Genomic DNA, 20,217 nt, shown 5'->3' with positions numbered 1-20,217 from the left:
TTATTTCATACATTTCATAAAGAGATCTGTTTATATTTCAAATCGCTGAAATTCATGAAAAGCAAAAACGCAATAAAACTGTCCATTTTCATTAAAGATCACATTTTGTATGACAATCCCTAGTGTTGTGAGCTACAATTCTAATTAGTAATTTATTTTTCTTTTATTTCTTTTTTGTTGTAGTTATGTGAATGTGTGTATCATCTTTTGAAGTTCTAATAAAAAACAACAACACATTCCCAGCTCATCGGGATTTCCGGTCCGCGCCCCCAGACAATGACGTGTGGGTGACGTCATAACCCCAGCCATCTTTCACGCGTTTGCTGGGAAAGGTAAAGTTTGCCCCCCCCCTCCGAAATGTCAGTCATTACCGGAAGGAGCAGAGATTCGAGAACTCTGGGGACTAAACCGGACCGGTGGTGAAGAGACTTTTTGTAAGGAGCCGTGGAGGGATGCCGGTCGTCCCTCAGACGTGTGGTCACGCGCGCGAGCCGCTCGGTTGCCGCGCGCTGACTTCGGCGCTGGTTGAACTGTCAGTGAAAAGCGGCGGAGTTCTCGCTTTACGGCAGAGCGTTGCCGTGCGTGTGCGCGTGCAGGGAACGGTGGCAAGATGGCGTCTCTGCAGGAGGAGCGGGTTTACGGACTGTCCTGTGGAAGAGTGAGCCGCGGCAGCAGCGTCAGCGTCCTCCACGTCCGGCTCACCGACAGCGCGCTGCGGGCCTTCGAGGGATACCGGGCCACGCAGGTAAGCGGGCACGGGCAGCAGAACTCTCCACGCGCACTCCTGTCAGCCTGTTAACTGTTTAGAGGGACTTCCGTCCGCCCCGGTCTGCGGCTCGGTTCCGCGTTCGGGCTGTGATTAAACAGTCTCGTGACGCAACAGCTGTAACTTTGGGGGTATTTGGTGGAGCCGTGTCCGGTCAAGGAGCGGGCGGTTCCAAACTTTATTAGCCCCCAGCCCCCCATGACTGACATGTTTCAGCTGAGACTACAGACTCCGACAACCTCATGACACACGCTGACCATCCCCCCCCCCCACCTCACCTCCTCAAAGTGATCAACCAGAAAAGTCCAGGCTTTCTCGTGTCCACGGTGGTCATTCATTACTCCCCCCCCCCCCTCCCCTCCCCTCCCCTCCCGTGGGAGTTTCTAGAGTTTCAGCTTCTATAAATATTTGACAGGAAGCAACTGGACAGCAGGAACAGGCTGGATGTCCAACTTCAGGAGCTGCAGACCATGAAACCAAGCCATGGAGCTGAAACACAACATAAATGAAGCTGAAAAACTCTGTAGATGTAGCTGAAATACAGCAACGATAAGGCTGAAACACAACGTTCAAGAAGCTGAAACACAGCGTTTATGAAGCTGAAAAACTCTGTAGATGTAGCTGAAATACAGCGACAATAAGGCATTCAAGAAGCTGAAACACAGTGACTATGAGGCTGAAACGCAGCGTTTATGAAGCTAAAACACAGCGTTGATGGAGCTAAAACACAGCGTTGATGGAGCTGAAACACAACGTTAATGAAGCTGAAAAACTGTAGAAGTAGCTGAAATACAGCGACGATGAGACTGAAACACGGCGTTCATCAAGCTGAAACACAGCATTGATGGAGCTGAAACACAGCATTGATGGAGCTGAAACATGGCTTTCATCAAGTTAAAACACTGCGACGATGAGGCTGAAACATGGCGATGATGAGGCTGAAACACTGTTCAAGAAGCTGAAGCACAGCGTTGATGGAGCTGAAACACAACGTTAATGAAGCTGAAAAACTGTAGAAGTAGCTGAAATACAGCGACGATGAGGCTGAAACACGGCGTTCATCAAGCTGAAACACAGCATTGATGGAGCTGAAACACAGCATTCATCAAGCTGAAACGCAGCGTTCATGAAGCTGAAACACAGCAATTTAGCTGAAACAGCGAAAAAAGAGCTGAAACACGTAGAAGAAGCTGAGGAGACCCAAATGTGATCAACAGGTTTAAAGTTCTTCCCCAAAATCTCCTTTCTAGTTCTTTTTTCAGTCGTTCCTCGCCGACAGGTGACTGTCTCAGGTGTATGAAACGTTCTGAAAACTTGTTTGGTTTAAACCTGAAACTTCTAACGCAGGTTCATACCTGTGAAGCAGAACTACAGGTATTTCCACTCCTGTCATTCACACATTTTCAGAGCAATACTTTAGGAAACATCTCAAGCATCTGAAACTTCCTGCTCGGAACCATACAGAGCATGCTCAGAACTAGTCAATCGCCAAATTACCACGTTGGACCCTTCAGACACACAAATGATACAGTGGGGCAATAAAGTTTTCAGTCAGCCACCGATTTTGCGAGTTCTCCTACTTTCAAAGATGAGAGGCCTGTACTTTTTCATCATAGGTAAACCTCAACTATGAAAGACAAAATGAGAAAAAAAATCACATTGTCTGATTTTTAAAGAATTTATTTGCAAATTATGGCGGAAAATACACATTTGGTCAATGAGAAAATTTCAACTTAATACTTTGTTAGATGCCCTCTGTTGGCAATGACAGCATTCAAACGTTTTCTGTACATCTTCACAAGTTTTTCCCAAACTGTTCCTGGTATTTTTGCCCATTCCTCCATGCAGATCTCCTCTAGAGCAGTGATGCACAGACGAGCCAACTGGATGTGATTTTCTGGATTTCTTTCCCTTGTGTTGTCTCTCATAGTTGTGGTCTACCTATGATCAAAATTGCAGGCTTCTCCTCTTTTTAAGTGGGAGAACTTGCACAGTTGATGGCTGACTGAATACATTTTTGCCCCACTGTGTGAGGTGGTAGAGTAATTGACCAACCCACGTTGTTCACTAGACCTTCTTCAACACAAGTCTCTTGTGTGGCCTGCAGCTGTAGAGCGTGGAAACACGGTTTCATAGAATCCAAATAACTGCTCTTGTCAAATTTGAACAGTGTTGCTCATGAGAGAAATGTGTAATCATTAGCAGGTTGTTTAGATGTAAATATTTATTTCCTGTCATCCTTAAAACATAACAGATGCACTGAAGGAACATTTTTTTTCCGGATAAGAAAAAGTATCTATATTAAAAACTAAACCGAACATTAAAGCAAATAAACAGAATAAAATACATCACTGAGCTGTTTGATCAGTGCCATTTAAAAACAAAGTATGAATTCTACAAATAAATGTTAATGTTTTTCAGAACAAACATTCATTTTGTCATCATCCTGTGAATAAGCTAGAAACTAAAAGCAAATTCTCTGAGTTTCTTCTGCTAGTTTAGACTGTTGCTGCTGTGCAGGTCTGACCTTTGTTGTTTTTGCCCAAGAATCATTTTTTATTTGCAATTTGCAGTGCACGTTCATTTGTTTTTTTGGTCAGATTTTGTAGATTTTAAATACCGGTAACTGTAATACCTCCCCAGAGGGGCAGTTATTTAACTTTTGAGGCAACTACATCAACAAAGTCTACGATCCAAATCATAGCACTACTTTACACAGAAAAACAGAATATCTTCTGCTGGACAGCAATGTTAGTTCCTGTCTGGAGGGCAGATGTTCAAATCTATAGATTTGGGTTTTCTTTATGTACTTTTCTTCTGGGTCATAAACCCATGAATTCATGTTTATGTTCAGGTCAGCAGTGGTGATTAACAAAAAGGATGACTGCTCACCAAAGTGGACCTGAAGTATATCCAGAGAAAATCTCCTGATTCTCCCGCCCTGCTTAAACCTTTTGTAGAACATTAGCTGCACTGGCATGGTCCTGTTTGGGACAGGGCAACTTTTATATGAGCTTCTGTCAAAAGTCAAAAAGTAATTTCACATTTTGAGAAAATGCTAGTTCCTCTCTATATTTCTCCTTTTATTTAAGCCAAAAAAGAAAAAAAAAACATTTATTATAAGAAAATCAAGGTATTATCCCGTTTTCCTAAAGGTAAAAATAAGAATTTGCGTCTCCTATTAGGTTTTAATAAAGTTGCTCAAATGGATCTTTTACTGTTACAGATTGCAGACCCTGTAGTTGGAGGTTAGAGTCAGAAGGTTTATTTGTAATTGAAGCCTTTTTGCAGATATGCATAGTTTCTCATAAACACTTAGTTGTGTTGCTGTTGAACACAAATGTGAAGTTATGTCACATGTTGACATTTCCACAGTCCAAACGGAGGCGTTTCCTGGTCAATGGTCCAGATTAGAGCCAGCTTTGCATATTCCAAAGCGTCATTGGGATGTTTGACTGCATATTTCTGCCTGAAGCTGGAATCTGAACGATGATCTGCAGCTCCGGCCTGCTTTCTGAGCTCGTTCTTAAACTTCCTCATTAGTCTAACACGGCTGGGGCCCAGCTTCATCTGGGTTAAGAGGAGGAGCGTTTGACATGTGACACGAGTCTGTTGTATGAAACAAAAATGACCTAAATTCCTTCCAGTGTGTAATATGTTGGTCCTGGAGCCTAAAGCTCCTTCAGATTTGAATAAGAAGTTATAGTACTTATTTATTCTTGCTTAACTTCCTGTGAACAGTATTACCAAAACAGAACCAGTAATGTACTGTATACCATACCGTACTGAATACTTCCTGTGTGTAATGTCTGCTTTTTTGTGTACACGAGGATGCAAATGGTGGGAACCAGAGACCCACATGTTACTGGTTTGGATGTTGGTGAAGAAATGAAAAAGGTTCCTGATCATTGTTTAGCTAGAGAATCGCCCGCCTGCATCTGACCTCCTCCTCCTCCTCCCTCATGTCCTCTTCCTCCTCTCCATCCATGATTCTCCTCCTTGGTCTTCCTCTAGACCTCTTTCCTTGTAGCTCCAACCTCAAAATCCTTTTCCCAGCATCATCCCAGTTCCTCTGATGGATTCAATCCAGGTCTATTCTGGTCCCAAAGAGAACCTCAACATCTTCATCTGTGCTGCCTCCTCCGGCTCTGCCTCCTGTCTCTGAACCAACAACAGGATCTCAGGATCCGTCTGACCTTCTCAGTTCTTCTTCAGAAACATCCTCCAACCAAACATCTGTGGCCCTCTTCCATTCTGTGGTTCACAGATGTTCCTCTGACATCAGTCCAGCTTCCTCTGTCCTTTCACATATCTTCACTGCGACTCATCCTCTTCATTCCTCTGAACTTTTCATAACTCAGCAGAACGTCTCGGTTCTTCTGAGGAAGGAAACCAGAACCCTGCAGTAAGAATCAACAATCATTCTTCATTTACTAGTTCAAACTTGATGGAAGTTTTTGAATCATTTCATCACACAAACGAAACCCTCTTTAACGGCGAGCAGAGGTGAATTTAAGGAAGTCTTTTATTTAGCTCATTTGCATATTTAGGAGTGAGGCCCGCATACTGAGGATGGAGGATGCAGATGGTTATGAAGCTCTGCCTGTTCCCATGTAGGAATTATGGGTGAAGACATGGTGGCTGTTTTGTGCTAGCACTAAGGTTTTTTTAAGGAAGAACCGCAGGTTCAGCAGATCCCAGAATCCTGTCACTCTGTTCCTGCGGCGAGCGACCAGGCCGACCTGATGTCCTCACCTGCTTCCAAAACACGCCATTCCACGGGCGCCGCTGTCTTTGCTTTGAAACCTTTTAACGATTAGAAGTTAGTTTTTAAGCAGATCTGAGTTCTCATTCAGCTTTCATTTACGCTGAAAAAAAAAGATGAGTGTCTTTAGTCTGAAGACTAAATAATTCTGATAATCAACAACTCAAAAGTAATGGCTGACTTTGATTATTTAATTTTCAATAAGTTTAAATTTATTGTTACTTTTGAACGTTTCAAGTCATTTCAGTGAGCATTGTGGACTTTCTTTCTTTAACTGAGATGTACCAACAATTTTGTCCACCACTGTATGTTGTCAAATGCCGCTCAAGTCAAGTAGGATGAGGATGGTGATGAGTCCAGAGTCAGTTGCTAGGAGAGGTCACCTGTGTTTGTTTGTTTTTTTAGAGCAGTTTCAGTGCTATGAAGGGGGCGAAAACCGGATTGAAAGGGTTCAAAGAGATCGCTTTGATTGACATGATGGTGAAGTTAGGAGGCGACTATTTTTTGGAGATGAAGGTAAAATTGGAAATAGGACAAAGATTACTAAAGGAAATGTTTTTAAGGATTGGTTTAAAATAAAGCGGAGAAGAGAAGGGAGGCAGGATTTATCCAGTGATGTTTTGGAGTGGATCGAGCAGACATGTTGATGGTTTGGACTTATGGATGAGGTGGGATATTTCACCGGGATCGGGGAGCAGAAAAAGATTCAGAAGGGATGGGAGCAGAGGTGGAGGAATGGAGATGCTGATGGATATCTAGAATTTTCTGCTTAAAGAATGACTGAAGAGAAATACAGTTGTCATCCTAATAGAATTGAGGAGGAAGACTGTCACAGGGTTGAAATGTATTATTTATTGAAGAAAAAAGTATTTTGTAATTTGGCTGCAGCACATTTGGAAATTTTATATTTGAATTTCAGTCCTAAAATGATCCTTTCCAGATGACAAACTGTAAACATTTGTCGAGTATGAAGCTCAGATGTTCAGAGTCTTGTTTAAGGTTGGTGTTGGTGGAAACAGAAAGGGAGAATGAGGAAGAGTTGTATTGGTGGGGGGGAGGTCTGTCGTGGTCAATGAGATAAACATCTTTGAAACATTGCAGAGTTCCTCTCTTCCTTTGTTCTGTTATATCTCTTTGGATTCTACTCAGCTTTTTATTTTCACATAATTAAAAAAAAACTACCATAAACTTTTATTTTGAAATATTTTTCTCCTTAACTTCTCATTTTTCTGCTGCTCAATTACAGGTATTTTATCTGGAACAGGATTCTGTGTGTCACTTTCTCTGACATGGTGGAAACCCAATGAGACCCAGTGACCCGTCCTGTCATTGTTGGTACCACCATGAAGACTGTAGGGGTTCACACAAAAATGCTAAGTCTGTTCTGTTCTTCAAACAGCAAAAACAAAATTAAATCAAAAGAACTCATCCTTTAAATGAGACTTCACCTTTGGTGAGATGGTCATCTTCATCAAAGATCTTTAGCCTTTCAACATTTTTATAAGGAACAAATGAAAAGTGAAGAGCATTTTCTGCAAACGACTTCAGTCGCTGAATGTTGGCGTAGCGCGTGCTCCTGACCGCCAGACCACTCAGTGACTGACACCTGTTTCCCATTTGCTACTGAAGAATCTCTCTGCAACCTTCAAAGTCCTACAAAAGTGCAATGACATTGTGAAATACATTTGCCTTTCTGAGAAAACCTAAAATGATGAGGATTAAAACCTGCTAAAAGTCATTTAAGTTCAGGGGGATTTCTGAAAATATTTAATTCTTTTATTCTTTGCATTTGGTTGAAGTGATTCTGGTTCTTTCTGGGTTTTTTTGTGTTTTTTTTTGTTTTTTTTTGACAGCCCTTTGTTTTCACTGTTATCTTTTATTAGTTGCTGTTGGAAAGTGTGAACTGAACTGGGTTTTTACCATAGGAAACCCGTTAAAAGCAGTTTCAGGTTCAGAGGAGAACTCTACAAGTTCTGAAGCTGACAGACATGCAGAGTTGGGCTTTAGACCTGCTCCAGAACCATCTGGGCTCATACTGACGCAGAAACATCTTGTACCATTTATTCTTGGCAGAGTGCACGACACGACGTTCTCCCTCCACTCCTGAAATTCTAGAAAGGTTGAACATCTGATCAGTGCAGAGGAACACCTGACCTCTGTGGCACCACCGTCCCTTCAGCTGACCTACGGAGTAAACATGTCTACCATCTAACCTGCATATTAAACATGTATACCATCTAACCTGCATATTAAACATGTCTACCATCTAACCTACGGCGATCAAACCTTCAGATTGATTTGTTCTAGGATTTTTTTTGTTGCAGCTGTTAAATACAAAAAGACTTTAAAGTCCTCGATGATTGGAAGCAGGCTTTTGCTGGGGGGGGGTGTTACAGGATCTACATCCTAGACCAGTGGTCTCCAACCTTTTTCATGCCACAGATCGGCATGACGTCAGACAAAGTTTTCACGGACCGGTCTTTGTAGTGAATTGTACCGACGCTACAATGAAGGAGGACCAGAAACGTGAAATTCCAAGCTCTGAGCTTTTGCTTTAATACGCAAGTCATTGTACATCGCACAGGTGTCATTATACTCCCCCCTTCCCACACTCATGATGCAAAAAGAAGTACTGTCTATCAAATGTAGCTTTTTTTTGGGAAGTTGTAGGCTCCTCTTCTGTCTCCTGGCTGGACGTTTCCCCTTGGCAAAGAAACTTTCCAAAGACATTTGTATTTTACTAATTTTGCTAGCTGCTGGGTTTTATTTTAGCGGTAACCTATCACGTGGCCGAGAAGAGCGCCTTGGCCTGCGTCAAGAGTGACATAGATGGATATAACAGAGAATCTGGCAATTTTTCAAAATAAAACATCTTTCAGATTCTGAAATAAATAAAACGGAAGTAATGCAAGGTATTTATTCTTTCTGTGCGGCCCTGTACCAAATGACCCACGGATTGGTACCGGTCTGCGGCCCGGGGGCTGGGGACAGTTGTTTTAGACTGTGTGTTCAGTCTGTTCCATCGCTGTTTCGTCTATGTTCTATCTATGTTGGTCACTGTTCCGTCTCTGTTCTGTCCGTGTGAGATCGCTGTTCCGTCTATGTTCCGTTGCTGTTCTATGTTCCGGCCGTGTAAGGTCCTTGTTCCTGCTCTGTTCTCATTGCATTGTGGGGCAGATCCACAGCCTGTACCTCTTAGGTTGGAACATTCTGGGCTGGGTTCCCACAGAATAGTGATAGGTCAGCAGCCCATTCAGACCAACCAGCTGATGGTGGCAGTATTGGGGGTTGGGGGCAGCTGTGGTTCTGGCCCAGCTCTGTTCAGATTTCACAACAAAACAACTAATTTCATTAAGACTGACCAACCCCGGGACTTCAGCTTTGTGAACTGGTTGCCATGACAATCATTCAGATCTGGTCATCATCATTCATGACTTTACATGGAAACATGGCCATAATTCAGGAAGCTGTGCAGGTTCGGGGTCATCTTACCAAAATAAAGGCGTAATCGTGTTTGTCCTGTTTTCTAATATAAAATACAGAGAACCTCCAGACGTAGTTTAAAAAAAAAAAAGTTTGAATTCCAAAAGGTTTGAATCCTGCCTGGGTTCTTTCTGTTTGGAGTTTGCATGTTCTCCTTGTGCATGTTTGGGTTTTCTCCGGGCGCTGCGGCTTCCTCCCCCCAGTCTAAAAACTGGCTTCACAGGAGCATTGGTGACTCCAAAGTGTCCTTAGGTTTGCATATGTGAGTGTTTGTGGGAGTGATTGCGTGTCCTGTGACAGACTGCCTACCTGTCCTGGGTGATCATCGTTGAGCTGTTTTGTTCAGTTGCATAGTTGCACATTCTAACCTTTGTCCTTTGATCTTTGCAGGTCCGGTCCTCTCAACTGCTGATCAGATTTAATGGAAACCAAGGGGTAAGAACAGGAGCTCACCTTCCTTTCGGTGTTAAATCAGAGGTGAACTCTGGGAGGATCTTTAAATGTTGTTCACCTATCGGCACATCTCTTCAGGGTTTACCACAGCGAATCAGCTTTCACTGATTTGCACAGGTGGTCTGACAGAGGTTTTTATTCTGGATGTCCTTCCTGACACGACCCTGTATTTTATCCCAGCTGGGGACCGGCACAGGAAGACCCAGACTCGGGGCCCCCTTGTGAGGCTACATAGTTAGTCAGAAGTTTAAAGGCTCTTGCCTAAGGACCCACACTGAGCATCCTTAGATACATACAGCAGTAAAATAACGGTTAGTTTTCTGTTTTTATGACCAGCATGTCTCTGTGGTTTAAGGGGAACAGCCTCTTAATTTAAATTTAGTGTCATCTCTGATCTGCTTTGCTCTCTGTTGTCTTAGCATGTTGACCCCTGTTAAAATAATGAAGGGGGCGGGGGGGGGGGGGGGGGGGGGTCATGTTTACGTTCACACAGCAGAACAAATTTAGTTGGAAAAACAGGTTTAGTAGTGTGGAAAACCTGTAGGACTAAAGGCTGCCCTCGTCTGCCTGTAATGACTACACCGGTGACCTCAGGTGACCTCAAGTGGCCTGTGTGATATAGAACCTGGAAGTGCAGAGACGAAGCTTCAGGAGTTTTTGTGTCTCCTTCTCATCAGAGAGAGCTGTAGGTGATTAAAGTCAGAAACTCTTTTAAAAGCTTCCCTGGATTTTCTGTTTTAATTCCACCAAATAATTTATGTTTAAGGTACATGACCTGTTCTGAGGACCGCCCCCTCTGAACCAACCAGGAAGTCCTGGAATCTGGTGCACTTTCATGTTCCACATCTTTTCTGCTTCTTTTCCTGGTTCTGGGTGTTTTTGGAGCCAGCTTAGCTTCAGCCTCTGCTTGAGCTTCGATTTAGCTTCAGCCTCAGCTTCAGCCTCTTCCTCAGCTTCAGCCTCTTCCTCAGCTTCAGCCTCTTCCTCATCTTGTGCTTCAGCTTTCTCGTTTTCCTCAGCTTCAGCCTCTTCCTCAGAAACTCTGAGCTAAAGCTGCAGCGATGAGGAATCCTTCGTGACCCAGCAGTAGCTCTGAGTCTGAGACAACGGTTATTTTTCAGAGCTGATCAGCTGTTTTTTGTTGACATCAGTTCAAATCATGTTTTAGATGATTTTATCACTTTAGGAAGAAGAAAGTGTCTTCAAAATAATATTCCAAAAAAAATGGAAAAGTTGTCTTTCAAAGAATTATTGGAGTAACAGTAAAGCATGCAGTGTTTTTCTGACAGGCAGAAGTGTATGTAATTGATATTTTATTGAAATAAATCTATTTTTAGAAGACACTTCAGACTGTAAACTTTATGTTCGGCATGCACTGTTGGTGCAGAACTTAACATTTTTCTTTATGTTCTCCTGAGGCAGGTAGGAAATGACCCGTCTTTAAAAGGAAATGAGGAATTAGAAAAGCCTGTGGTTTTGGTAGAAACGTTGGTGCTGCATGAGCCATTTGTTGCGGAGGATTCTCTTCACACCGTCCTCCCTATATGACGACTCAGTGGGTTGAGTCATTCTGTCCTTTCTTCTGTTGACCTGCGTTTGCCGGGCCTTTGATTACAACAAGCCTTGGAAACTGGGAGAGCAAACTGTCGATCCAGTTTGGGCTGCGATTCTTCCTCTGAGCATTTCAGTTCTCCAGGACTGTCGCCTTGTTTTTGTTTGTTTCCAAAATGTTTCTAGAAAAAAACTATTTCTGCAAAGTCAAAGGAAATCTGTTTTGATCGTTGGATTATCTATGTTTCCTTCATGACATGAAGCTAATCTGGTTAGCGCTGCACCAACTGACCTCGTGGCTGAAAATCTTTCATTACTTTATATTAAAAGTACAGTAATGAAATGATTACTGTACTGAAGGTAAGTCAAGTAATGAAGCCAAAGAAACTGGTCACAGCTAAAAGTGGAGTGTCAGTGGTTTTTATTAAACAACCGTCTTTCTTGTGTTTGGACAGCTACATGAGGGGTTTATGTTAAATATGTGAAACTCAGTTTGGGATCCTGTCACAAACGGCGTGAGCATTCAGACGCCAAGCATCTTTAGGTTTACATGGATTTATCCCGTGGTCCTAGTGAATACTGGATTCTGATTGGCTGCAGGGTCTCCATTAGGAGAACTCTCCTCTGAAATTATGCTTTGGATCACTGACCATGACGTTTCCTCCATTGGTTAGTCCTCATATACCATCTGCAGGTTACCATGACAACACGTCGGATTGCAAATCAGTCAGCTTCTTGTGAAAAATGATTTAAGCCTAAAAAGATGCCAGATTAAAGTACTAATAATTGATTTAATAGTTATTTCTATGAAAGCAGGATTATGCCCTTTAAGGACTCCGTATCATCCAATCATTTCTGAAAATGGACACTAGGGGTGTAGGGGAAATGTATTCAGTCCATTCAACAAGATGTTGTCTTTGTTTGGTTTTACTGTGACTCTGAAAGTTTCTCTCCCTTTTCTACAGAAAATGTTGATCCCTCAGTCAGAGAACGGCAGCGAGTTGCAAACGTTCACCTTCGACGTGACAAATGTGGGCAGAGATAACCCTCAAGGCAGCTTTGACTGCATCCAGCAGTACATCAGCAGGTGAGGCCTCTGCTGCTTAGCCTACTCGGTTATGTTCAGTGTCGAAAAGACTGACGTTTTATCTACATGAATGAGTGATTTCTCTGAAATCGGAATGATTTGACGCTTTGTTTCATTTTAGATTCAGAGCTTTGACTCTAAAATCAGCCTCAGGTGATGCATCTCTGAGGGAAACGGGCTAAAGTAGCTTTAGCAGAGATGAAAACAGTCTAAGGCAAATGCCCTGAATTTTCCAGGTTTCTAATATTTGATTTAATAACACGTCTCCAGATTAATGGTCTTTGATCCTTAAAGTAAGTGAGGGCAGCAGAGTTCATACAGTCCTCTGGAGGCTGCAGTTCCAGCTCAGCTTCACTTCATGTTCTGCTCATCAGAGGAACCCAAAACCGCCAGAACAATAGCTCTGCCCTAAAGGTGTCTACTGTTTCATGGGGGGGAAACCGTCTCTGAAGCCTGACATGTCTGCAGATCGTCGGTACTTTTCCATCTGCTAGTTTGTGTTTCTTGTCGTTTCCTGCAGGCTTGTCTGCTGCTGAGCTGTCCCTCTGTGTTTTGCAGTGAAGGGAGTATTCAGCTGGATTGTTTGGGTGGAATCCAGGAAAAAATAATCGTCCGCGCCACTGACGATTCATACCAAAAAGCCCGGGAAAACATGGCCCAGGTGGAGGAGGAAACTCGCAGCCGGGGTGCCATCGTCATTAAGCCTGGGGGAAGATATGTAGGTGAGTTAGCTCCCAAACCCCGGCAAACCTTTCAGAGCGACGTCCTCAGATGACCTCCTTTAAAAATGTCCACATGTGGATTTGATGATGAAGACACAGAAGAATTCAGAGCTGTGGAGCTTGACTTTAACGAGCATCCGGTCAGGTTTGAAGCTTTTACAGCCACAACTTAACAGACGGAAGACTGAAGATTATTGATTATTTGACTGTGAAAGGAAAATATGGCTATGAAGAGAAAGAAGACTTTTACGTTTAACCTCATTTGGGAAATATGATACGAATTGAATCGTTTTTATTATGAAACCTTTGCACCCCTAGTCAATTATCACTGGGAGAGGGCATGTACATCTTTGCTCATTAAATCTCCTTTGATTCTGTTTGTGACCCTTTTTAAGGCAAGAAGGTCCAAATCCGAAAGCCAGTGGCGCCCTCTTCAGACGTGGCTCCTTCTCGGAGGACTTCCCGGCCAGTGCTGATCTCCAGCAGTGCTCAGAAGAAAGGGGCGGGGCAGCTGCGACCCCTCCGCGAGCGCCTCATGCACCTTTTAGCCCTCAAGCCTTACAGAAAGCCGGAGCTAATCCTCAGGTTGCAGAGAGATGGGCTATCTCAGCTGGACAAAGACTCTCTGGACAGTCACCTGCAACAGGTGTGTTTCACCTCTGTGGCTCCTGTCAAAGCTCCTCTGAAGGTACCGCTCCAGGTTATGTCAACATGGTGCCGTGTTTTCCCAGGTAGCTAACCTGAACAGCAAAGACAGCACCTTCACATTGAAGGACTTCCTGCTTAAGGACATCCAGAAGGACTGGCCCGGCTACACTGAAGGAGACCTGCAGCTTCTCAAAGGGATTCTGTCCAGGTACATCTGTGTGTTGGTCAGATTCTCCAGAGGAGAACTGCTTCAAAGCTTTGGAGCTTTCCACTGTTCAACCACCAGCTGCTGCTGATCAGCTGCCCACAGAGCTCTGCTGGGCCCATTGACTGTGTCTGAGAACTGGACTGAGTGACCCCTCCCCCCGGTGTTCCAAACAGGAAGTACCTGCTGGTTCCAAGAAGCCAAAATCCCATAGACTTCTACAGAGAAATAAACAGCTGTTATTCAGTCATTCTATTGGTCAGAAAAACCCTTCTGGATCTGATACTTTTTTAACATCTTCTTGATGATCCTTATTTTCAGGATATTTTTTCTGTAGTTCAAGTTATTCAAGTTATAAATCAGATGCCTCAATAGAAGTAGGCGGAGCCTGCTGGTCCCCCCATTTAAAGTTCCAAACATTTGACAGATTTCATGCAGCCTGCATTCAAGTGGTGGGGTGTGCCCTTCCAACAAGCTCACTCGTGATTGGTGAGTGGTTGCCATGGAAACACTGGACATGGCGGCGTACGTAAAGTTAAAAAAAAATGGTAGCGGCTAGGGCTGCACGATATGAGGAAAACTCGCGATATGCGATATTGGTGATTAATATTGCGATAACGATATAATTTGCGGTGTATATAAACAAATTTTAAACCAACCAAAAACATAATTTCCATTTCAATGCAACAGTATAAAAATTATACTCCAAATGACCCTTGTCGACATAGGAGGCAAACATCAAACATAAAAGGGCTCATCTGATTGATCAACAAGGTAAACGGGTCATTCCGATTGGTTAAATGCATAAAGGGATTTATTTCATTTATTCAATATTTCAAGCTGCCATGAGTTTGTTTTAGCACATTTAACCCTTGTGCTATCTTAGATGAGCCCACCCTTACATTGGCATGTTATCCCTACCATGACAAAGGTGGATAAAGGTGGAAAGATTTCATGTAATCCATGGACACCAGTGAAGATCACAAATCATTGAAGAAAAAAGGTTCAGTGCACTGTCTAGTGGGTCTAGATGACCCAACTCCCAATGTTAAAGTGCCTAGGACAGCACAAGGGTCAAGGTAACCATTTATTGCGATTTTCGCCGTCTTTTGCGGTATGCATATTGCACAGCTTATTGTCCCGATAACAATAAATTTGCGGTATATTGTGCAGGCCTAGTAGCGGCACAGTTCCTCAATTATCCATAGAGACGGATAAATGAAGATCCGGCATTTCACTGAACCCCCACCCGTGCTCTGCTTTGCAAAGTTTACCTGGTGTCGGTGGTTGTCATCTTTCTTTCTTTGTGTTTGAACTCTATTAGGAGACAAAACAGCTCCAATCCTCTCCCTGCGAGTCCCCCCAAAGAGTCTGCCAGCAGTCCTCCTTCTCAGGTGACACACACACACACACACACACACACACACCATGGAGCAACCGTCAGGGCCTCTGCTGTCAGAGTGGATGAGGGGCTCACCGGCTCTGAATTCACCGCAGTTCTTTTACAAAAAGATGACTGACAGTTTGATGAAATCACAGAGGAGGATTTCTAAGCTAAAGGTTTTTTCACAGTCTGTCTGATTTAGAAAACTCTGCAGATCTTTTGACCCGTTTTTACTCTGAAAACCTTTATTCATTAAATCTTCATCCTCTGTAAAATGTCTGCAGCTGCTTTAGACTTTATTTCTAAACAAGCTTTTCTGTTCAACACATTAAAATGTTTCTCTTAACTTGACCCTTAACTGTCAAAGTTGGAGCTCCAAACCAGACGCCAACTTCAGCCTCTTCTGAACTTTAGATTTTATTTTGGTATTTTCCAAATAAAATGATAATAAAAAGGAATCTACTGCATCTGTAACTTTATCAGCAGCGTCATCGCTGTGTTTTCTCCTGAATGGGTTTGATATGCAAGAACAACTGCTGCAATTTATCCATGTTTCAGTTAGAACCCCTACTTTCCTCGGTTTAATCCAGATTTGTTTTCTTTAATGTGGAGGTTCTTCTGTTTCTTCAGACTCTTTTCTGCACAAACTAGGATCATTTTGTTCTGTGTTCTGGGGAGGCTTCTGCTTTCTTCATGTTGTAAACTCCCATCCTGTCTGACAGAAACGGCCTGCCGGCGATTTCATCGACCCTCTTGCCAACAAAAAGCCCAGGATCTCCCACCTCGCCAGTAAAGCATCAGCAGTTGACGGCAAACTGGGTTCCACCAATGGGAGAGCAGAGTTGGGCTCAGACAGCGGCTCAGCGACCAACTCTCAGCAGCTTCCTGTGTTGGACATCCCCCGCCCTTTTGAGGTCCTGTCAGACGTCAGCAATGACTCCAGCCACAATGGACGCGACTGCGACTCTCAGGAAATACCCACGTCCGAGAGGATTGGCCCGCAGCCTTCATCCCTGTCTGTGTCCGCGGCGGCGGCTGCCAGCGCTCCGAGCATCAGCATGGCCCCCCAGGACAAAAACCCCCTGCCTCTCAAAAAGTCCAAAAAGAAGTCCAAAAAACATAAAGTCAAAGAGAGGAGCAAAGGCAAGCAGAGAAGCAAGGAGAAAGAGGAGATGAAAGGGAGGAGCAGCGGTGAGGAGCACACACCTGAGACGCACAGAGGCTGCGAGAAGACCCCCCAGGCCTGTAAAAGCAACAGTGGTCCTCTCACGGGTGAGATCTACGTAGCTGATCCGGGCCTGGGTGGGCATGCGTCCGGGGCTGGGCCCCAGTCACCTCTGATTCCAGGAGGGGGGGCGCCCTGATTGGTTTTCCTGTGCCTGGCGCTTCCCGCCAGCTTGGCCAGGGCTGATGGGGGTGGGGGTGGAGTACTCTGCCTTCTGGGGGGGTTGGGGGTGCTTGGTGGGCGATGGGGTTTGTGTGATGGGTCTGGGGTTCAGGTGCCTAGGGACCAGAGCTGCTTTATTGCTTGGAGTTGGGGCTCTGTTCTGCGACTTGGGGATGGTATCTAGTCTGGCTCCTCCCTGGCTGTATGGGCTGGGGAGGCTGGGGATTGGGGGCTGGTGCGTTCTGCAGCGCCTCTGCCGCACGGCTTGACCTGCATGGGACCCGCGTGGGGGTTGGGAGACGGGTTCCATCGGAACCAGTCCATGGTACCGTTGGCATGACCAGTCTCCGCCTTTACACGTAACACCTCACCAAGAAGCCTGGGAGTTCCTCCTCATGTTAGCGTCTCTGTGCTTTTTAGTGTCTTATCACCGCTACGCCATGGGATCTACGTCACTCTCTCTCCTCCCACGTTATCCGCTAATTCTGTCGCTTCCCTAAACAAACGCGGAGCATGCCCGTTATAGCCGGGGTACGTTCGATTTGGTGTGCAGGGACGCTCAGTTCATTCACAGCTAAGGAGGCATTTTTCTGTGCAAGTTGACAAGAAAAACAATAAATGACTTTCTGAACACTATTGTGATCAATAGTTCAAAATAAAACCTGATGCAATGGAAGAAGTGAAACATGCAGCAAAAAAATAATTTCTATTTTAAAAAGTTATTGCAAAAAGAACAATGCAGAGGAGGTTTGTTCAAGAGGAAGACTGCAAGTGAGGATGAAGATTATCAAGTTAAAATTAGGGGAAAGAATGAGAAAGGAGGAGTTGATAAAGTTCTTTAGTACAACAATCAGTGTAAATGTTTTTTCCACAAAGCCCCGCCTACATTTTTATTTACAATTCTGATTATTCTCAACTGCATTTGTCTGCATTAGTGGTGGATCGATTTATTTAACATAATTCATGTCATAATTAGTGGTTCCTGATCTGATTCATACTGGATATTTTTATTTAGAACGACCCGATTGGATCCGATCCACTCACCTCAAATGGATCCAGAACATCTTTACCCAAAATTCAACCAGTGAGACTCAGAGAGAAATACCTGGTGCTGAACAGTGCAGGGGAAGTTTTCCAGATTCCTTGGATTTCTTCAAGATAATCAAGTGTAAATGAAATATGTGTCCAAACAAACAAGACAACAGTAAAGAACCCCGAAACGTGCATATATGTGCGTCCACCTTATCGGTTTCCGAGCTCAGTGTGAACGTAGCATCACAAAGGACTCGGCCTGCTCATTACCGACTTGAGGACAGGAGCCTGTGGGTTGGTGGAAATTGAACATGGGCCGGACTTTGGACACGCCTGGTTTAGAGTGTGGCGATCATGTGTGACCTCTGCTGTCCAGCTTTATTATTGTTTTAAACGACAAAGATTTGATGTATAGATTCTGTAAGGAGCTGTCTGAATGCAGCCGTCTTGTTTCAGGTCTGAACGGCGTTTGCGACAGGAGCGGCGTTCCTCCTTCCTCTTCTCAGACGCCTGACTTTTTATTGTGAGTATTGCCGTGGAGCTCCTTCTTTCCCTGCATGTTGAGGCGTGCTTCACCTGGTGACCCATCACCTGTGTATTTTCTGACCGTGTTCGTTTGCTGCGACTCCTTCACCTCCTCGTTTGGTTCCTGCTGTCCGGGTTTCATCTGGCCTTCAGGCAGACACTGAACTGACTCTCACATGCTGTCTTTTGTTGTGTTGAAAGGAAATACTCAGAGATCCGCTCTCCAGAGCAGCGCCAGAGGTATAAGAACGATTTCAATGCGGAGTACAGCGAGTACAGAGCTCTGCATGCTCGGATAGAAGGCATCACCCGACAGTTCACGGTGCTCGACAACCAGCTGAAACGGCTGCAACAAGGCACGGAGCAGTACAAGGTACACGCCGGCTGCTATTGCTATGGATGCGGACGCTTTCCATCTCATTCTGATGCATTTATCCACCTCCGCCTCTTTCAACAGACAATCCACAACCAGATTCTTCAAGAATATCATAAAATCAAAAAGGTAAGTGGAGAACCTCAGAGGATTGGGAGCGGCACGGGAGAAGGTCATCCGGTGACGGCGCTCCGCTCTTTGTGTTGCAGACTAATCCAAACTACAGCCAGGAGAAGAACCGCTGTGAATATCTGCACAACAAGCTGGCACATATAAAGAAACTTATCGCAGAGTTTGATCAGCAGCAGCTCTGAATGTTGTCTGCTGTCGTCTCCGGAGCCAAACGAGGGAAACCCGGACCCAACCAAGAAGGAAATGCCATGAGGGCCCCCCCCCCCCCCCCCTTTTTTTTAGGGCCAAAGCTCAAGCGGGGGTCTTCACAGAACACATGCTGATTGTTTTGGTCCTGCCATCCTTGAAGATGTCTTCACCTCTGCTAGAGCCGCCCCCTCCAGCACACCGAGGTCTGAACGAACGGCACGCCGAAACGTTCCTTTTTCTTTTCCACTCATTTCCTCCTTTGAAGCTTGGAGGAGACGAGGAGATGTTTCTTCAAATGCTTCTTCTTTTGTTTTCGGGTTAAAGACAGGAAAATGTTGGACTCCAGCAGGCTCGCCTCAACCGGAGCTTTATTTTTTTTTCTTTGTGATCAGAACCGGAACGCCGTGTCTCTTTCAGTCCTCATCCTGAATGTTTGCTGCCTTGCCCGTTGGACGGAGTCTTTCTCTGTTGGAAATATGCAGATGCTAGTGTCCCTTCAAGGGTTCTGCCCCCTCCCGTCAAGAGGGCAGGGTGGTAAGCTCTTTCTGGAGCTGCTGAGGACCCTGTTGTTCTCCATCGTCTCCACGTTGCATAATGAAGGCCTCTGGTTCTTTTGAAGAACACGACGGTTCTTCATCGGCATCAGAACTTTGCAGAGTTCTTCCACATGGATTCTGCTGGAATCCTGGTCCTTCTGACGCGACTGTTAGACTGTTGGGGTGAAGCCACGTTTGTTCATCCTGGGGGTGTGACCGAAGCACAGAGGCTTCACCTGGACCCCCGTCTACGGACTTAAACCAGAACGAGTGCATTTCTTATCAGTGGTTGTATGTGGAAATGAAAAAACAGCACTTTTTCCTCTGACCTGGCTCTTAGATGGGGGGAGGGGGGGCACGATAAATGATTGTGATGCTGTCTGTAGTTGAAAGGAAAAACTTCGCCATAACACCAGAGCTGCACAGAACCATGTCAGTATTTTGATGACAAACCAAAGTTCTTCATCTCCTCGTCATTTCTCCAGCTCGGGTTGTTTTGACTCTTTCTCCAAAAGAACGTTCTGTGTTTTCTGTTGGATGAGCCTCGGTTGTTTCACAGGAGTTTCCGGAGAACTCTATGTAACTTTGATGCTCCTGAGTTCATCTCAGGAACTGACGGGATGTGAGAACCAACACCTGGTCCAGAACTTTTCTGACTGCAGTGTCGCCCTTCTCCTTGGAAGCCCCTGAACGCTGCTGTGTTACATCTCTGATATGCTGAATAAACCAATGTTTCAGTAAATACCCACCAGCACACAAGTGCCAGTGTGCAACCTGAATGTGCCAAAATGACCTGTTGTGTACTTTGTAGTTTTTCTTTAGTTTTGAATACAAACCTGCTGCTGCAGAAACAAAGAGGGCTTTCAAAATCAGCTGTGAACGGTTGGGGCTACAATCCAAAGTAAGCTTTTGTAAACCACAAGGGACTGAGATTCATCTTTGTTTCAATAAAAGAATTCAAAAGTTATGTTTGGAAAAT

At 44.5% G+C, this 20,217-nt stretch overlaps 1 protein-coding gene across 1 annotated transcript; it reads left to right on the top strand.

Moving 5' to 3' along the window:
• Positions 1 to 271: 271 nt before the first annotated feature.
• On the top strand, positions 272 to 20,216 carry ell (elongation factor RNA polymerase II). The gene is made up of 12 exons (XM_023954121.2): positions 272 to 745; positions 9,405 to 9,449; positions 11,984 to 12,105; positions 12,664 to 12,827; positions 13,223 to 13,473; positions 13,559 to 13,683; positions 15,005 to 15,074; positions 15,787 to 16,336; positions 17,940 to 18,006; positions 18,210 to 18,381; positions 18,466 to 18,510; positions 18,591 to 20,216. Exons 1-12 carry the CDS (start codon positions 611 to 613, stop codon positions 18,693 to 18,695), a joined length of 1,851 nt encoding a protein of 616 aa, XP_023809889.1. The 5' UTR covers positions 272 to 610; the 3' UTR covers positions 18,696 to 20,216.
• The last annotated feature ends 1 nt before the right edge of the window (position 20,217 follows it).

The sequence above is a fragment of the Oryzias latipes genome, chromosome 4 (assembly GCF_053564925.1).
Source record: "Oryzias latipes strain Hd-rR chromosome 4, Olatipes_Hd-rR_3.1".
NCBI lineage: Eukaryota > Metazoa > Chordata > Actinopteri > Beloniformes > Adrianichthyidae > Oryzias > Oryzias latipes.
The sequence above is the reverse complement of the archived record's forward strand: the minus strand, read 5'-3'. Positions and strand labels throughout refer to the sequence as shown.

Excerpts from the sequence above, each read along its gene's own strand:
- ell (XM_023954121.2), top strand. The coding sequence starts at position 611 with ATGGCGTCTCTGCAGGAGGAGCGGGTTTACGGACTGTCCTGTGGAAGA. Across the intron at positions 12,828-13,222 it reads GCCTGGGGGAAGATATGTAG|GCAAGAAGGTCCAAATCCGA; the intron begins GTGAGTTAGCTC and ends ACCCTTTTTAAG. Across the intron at positions 18,511-18,590 it reads AATATCATAAAATCAAAAAG|ACTAATCCAAACTACAGCCA; the intron begins GTAAGTGGAGAA and ends TTTGTGTTGCAG.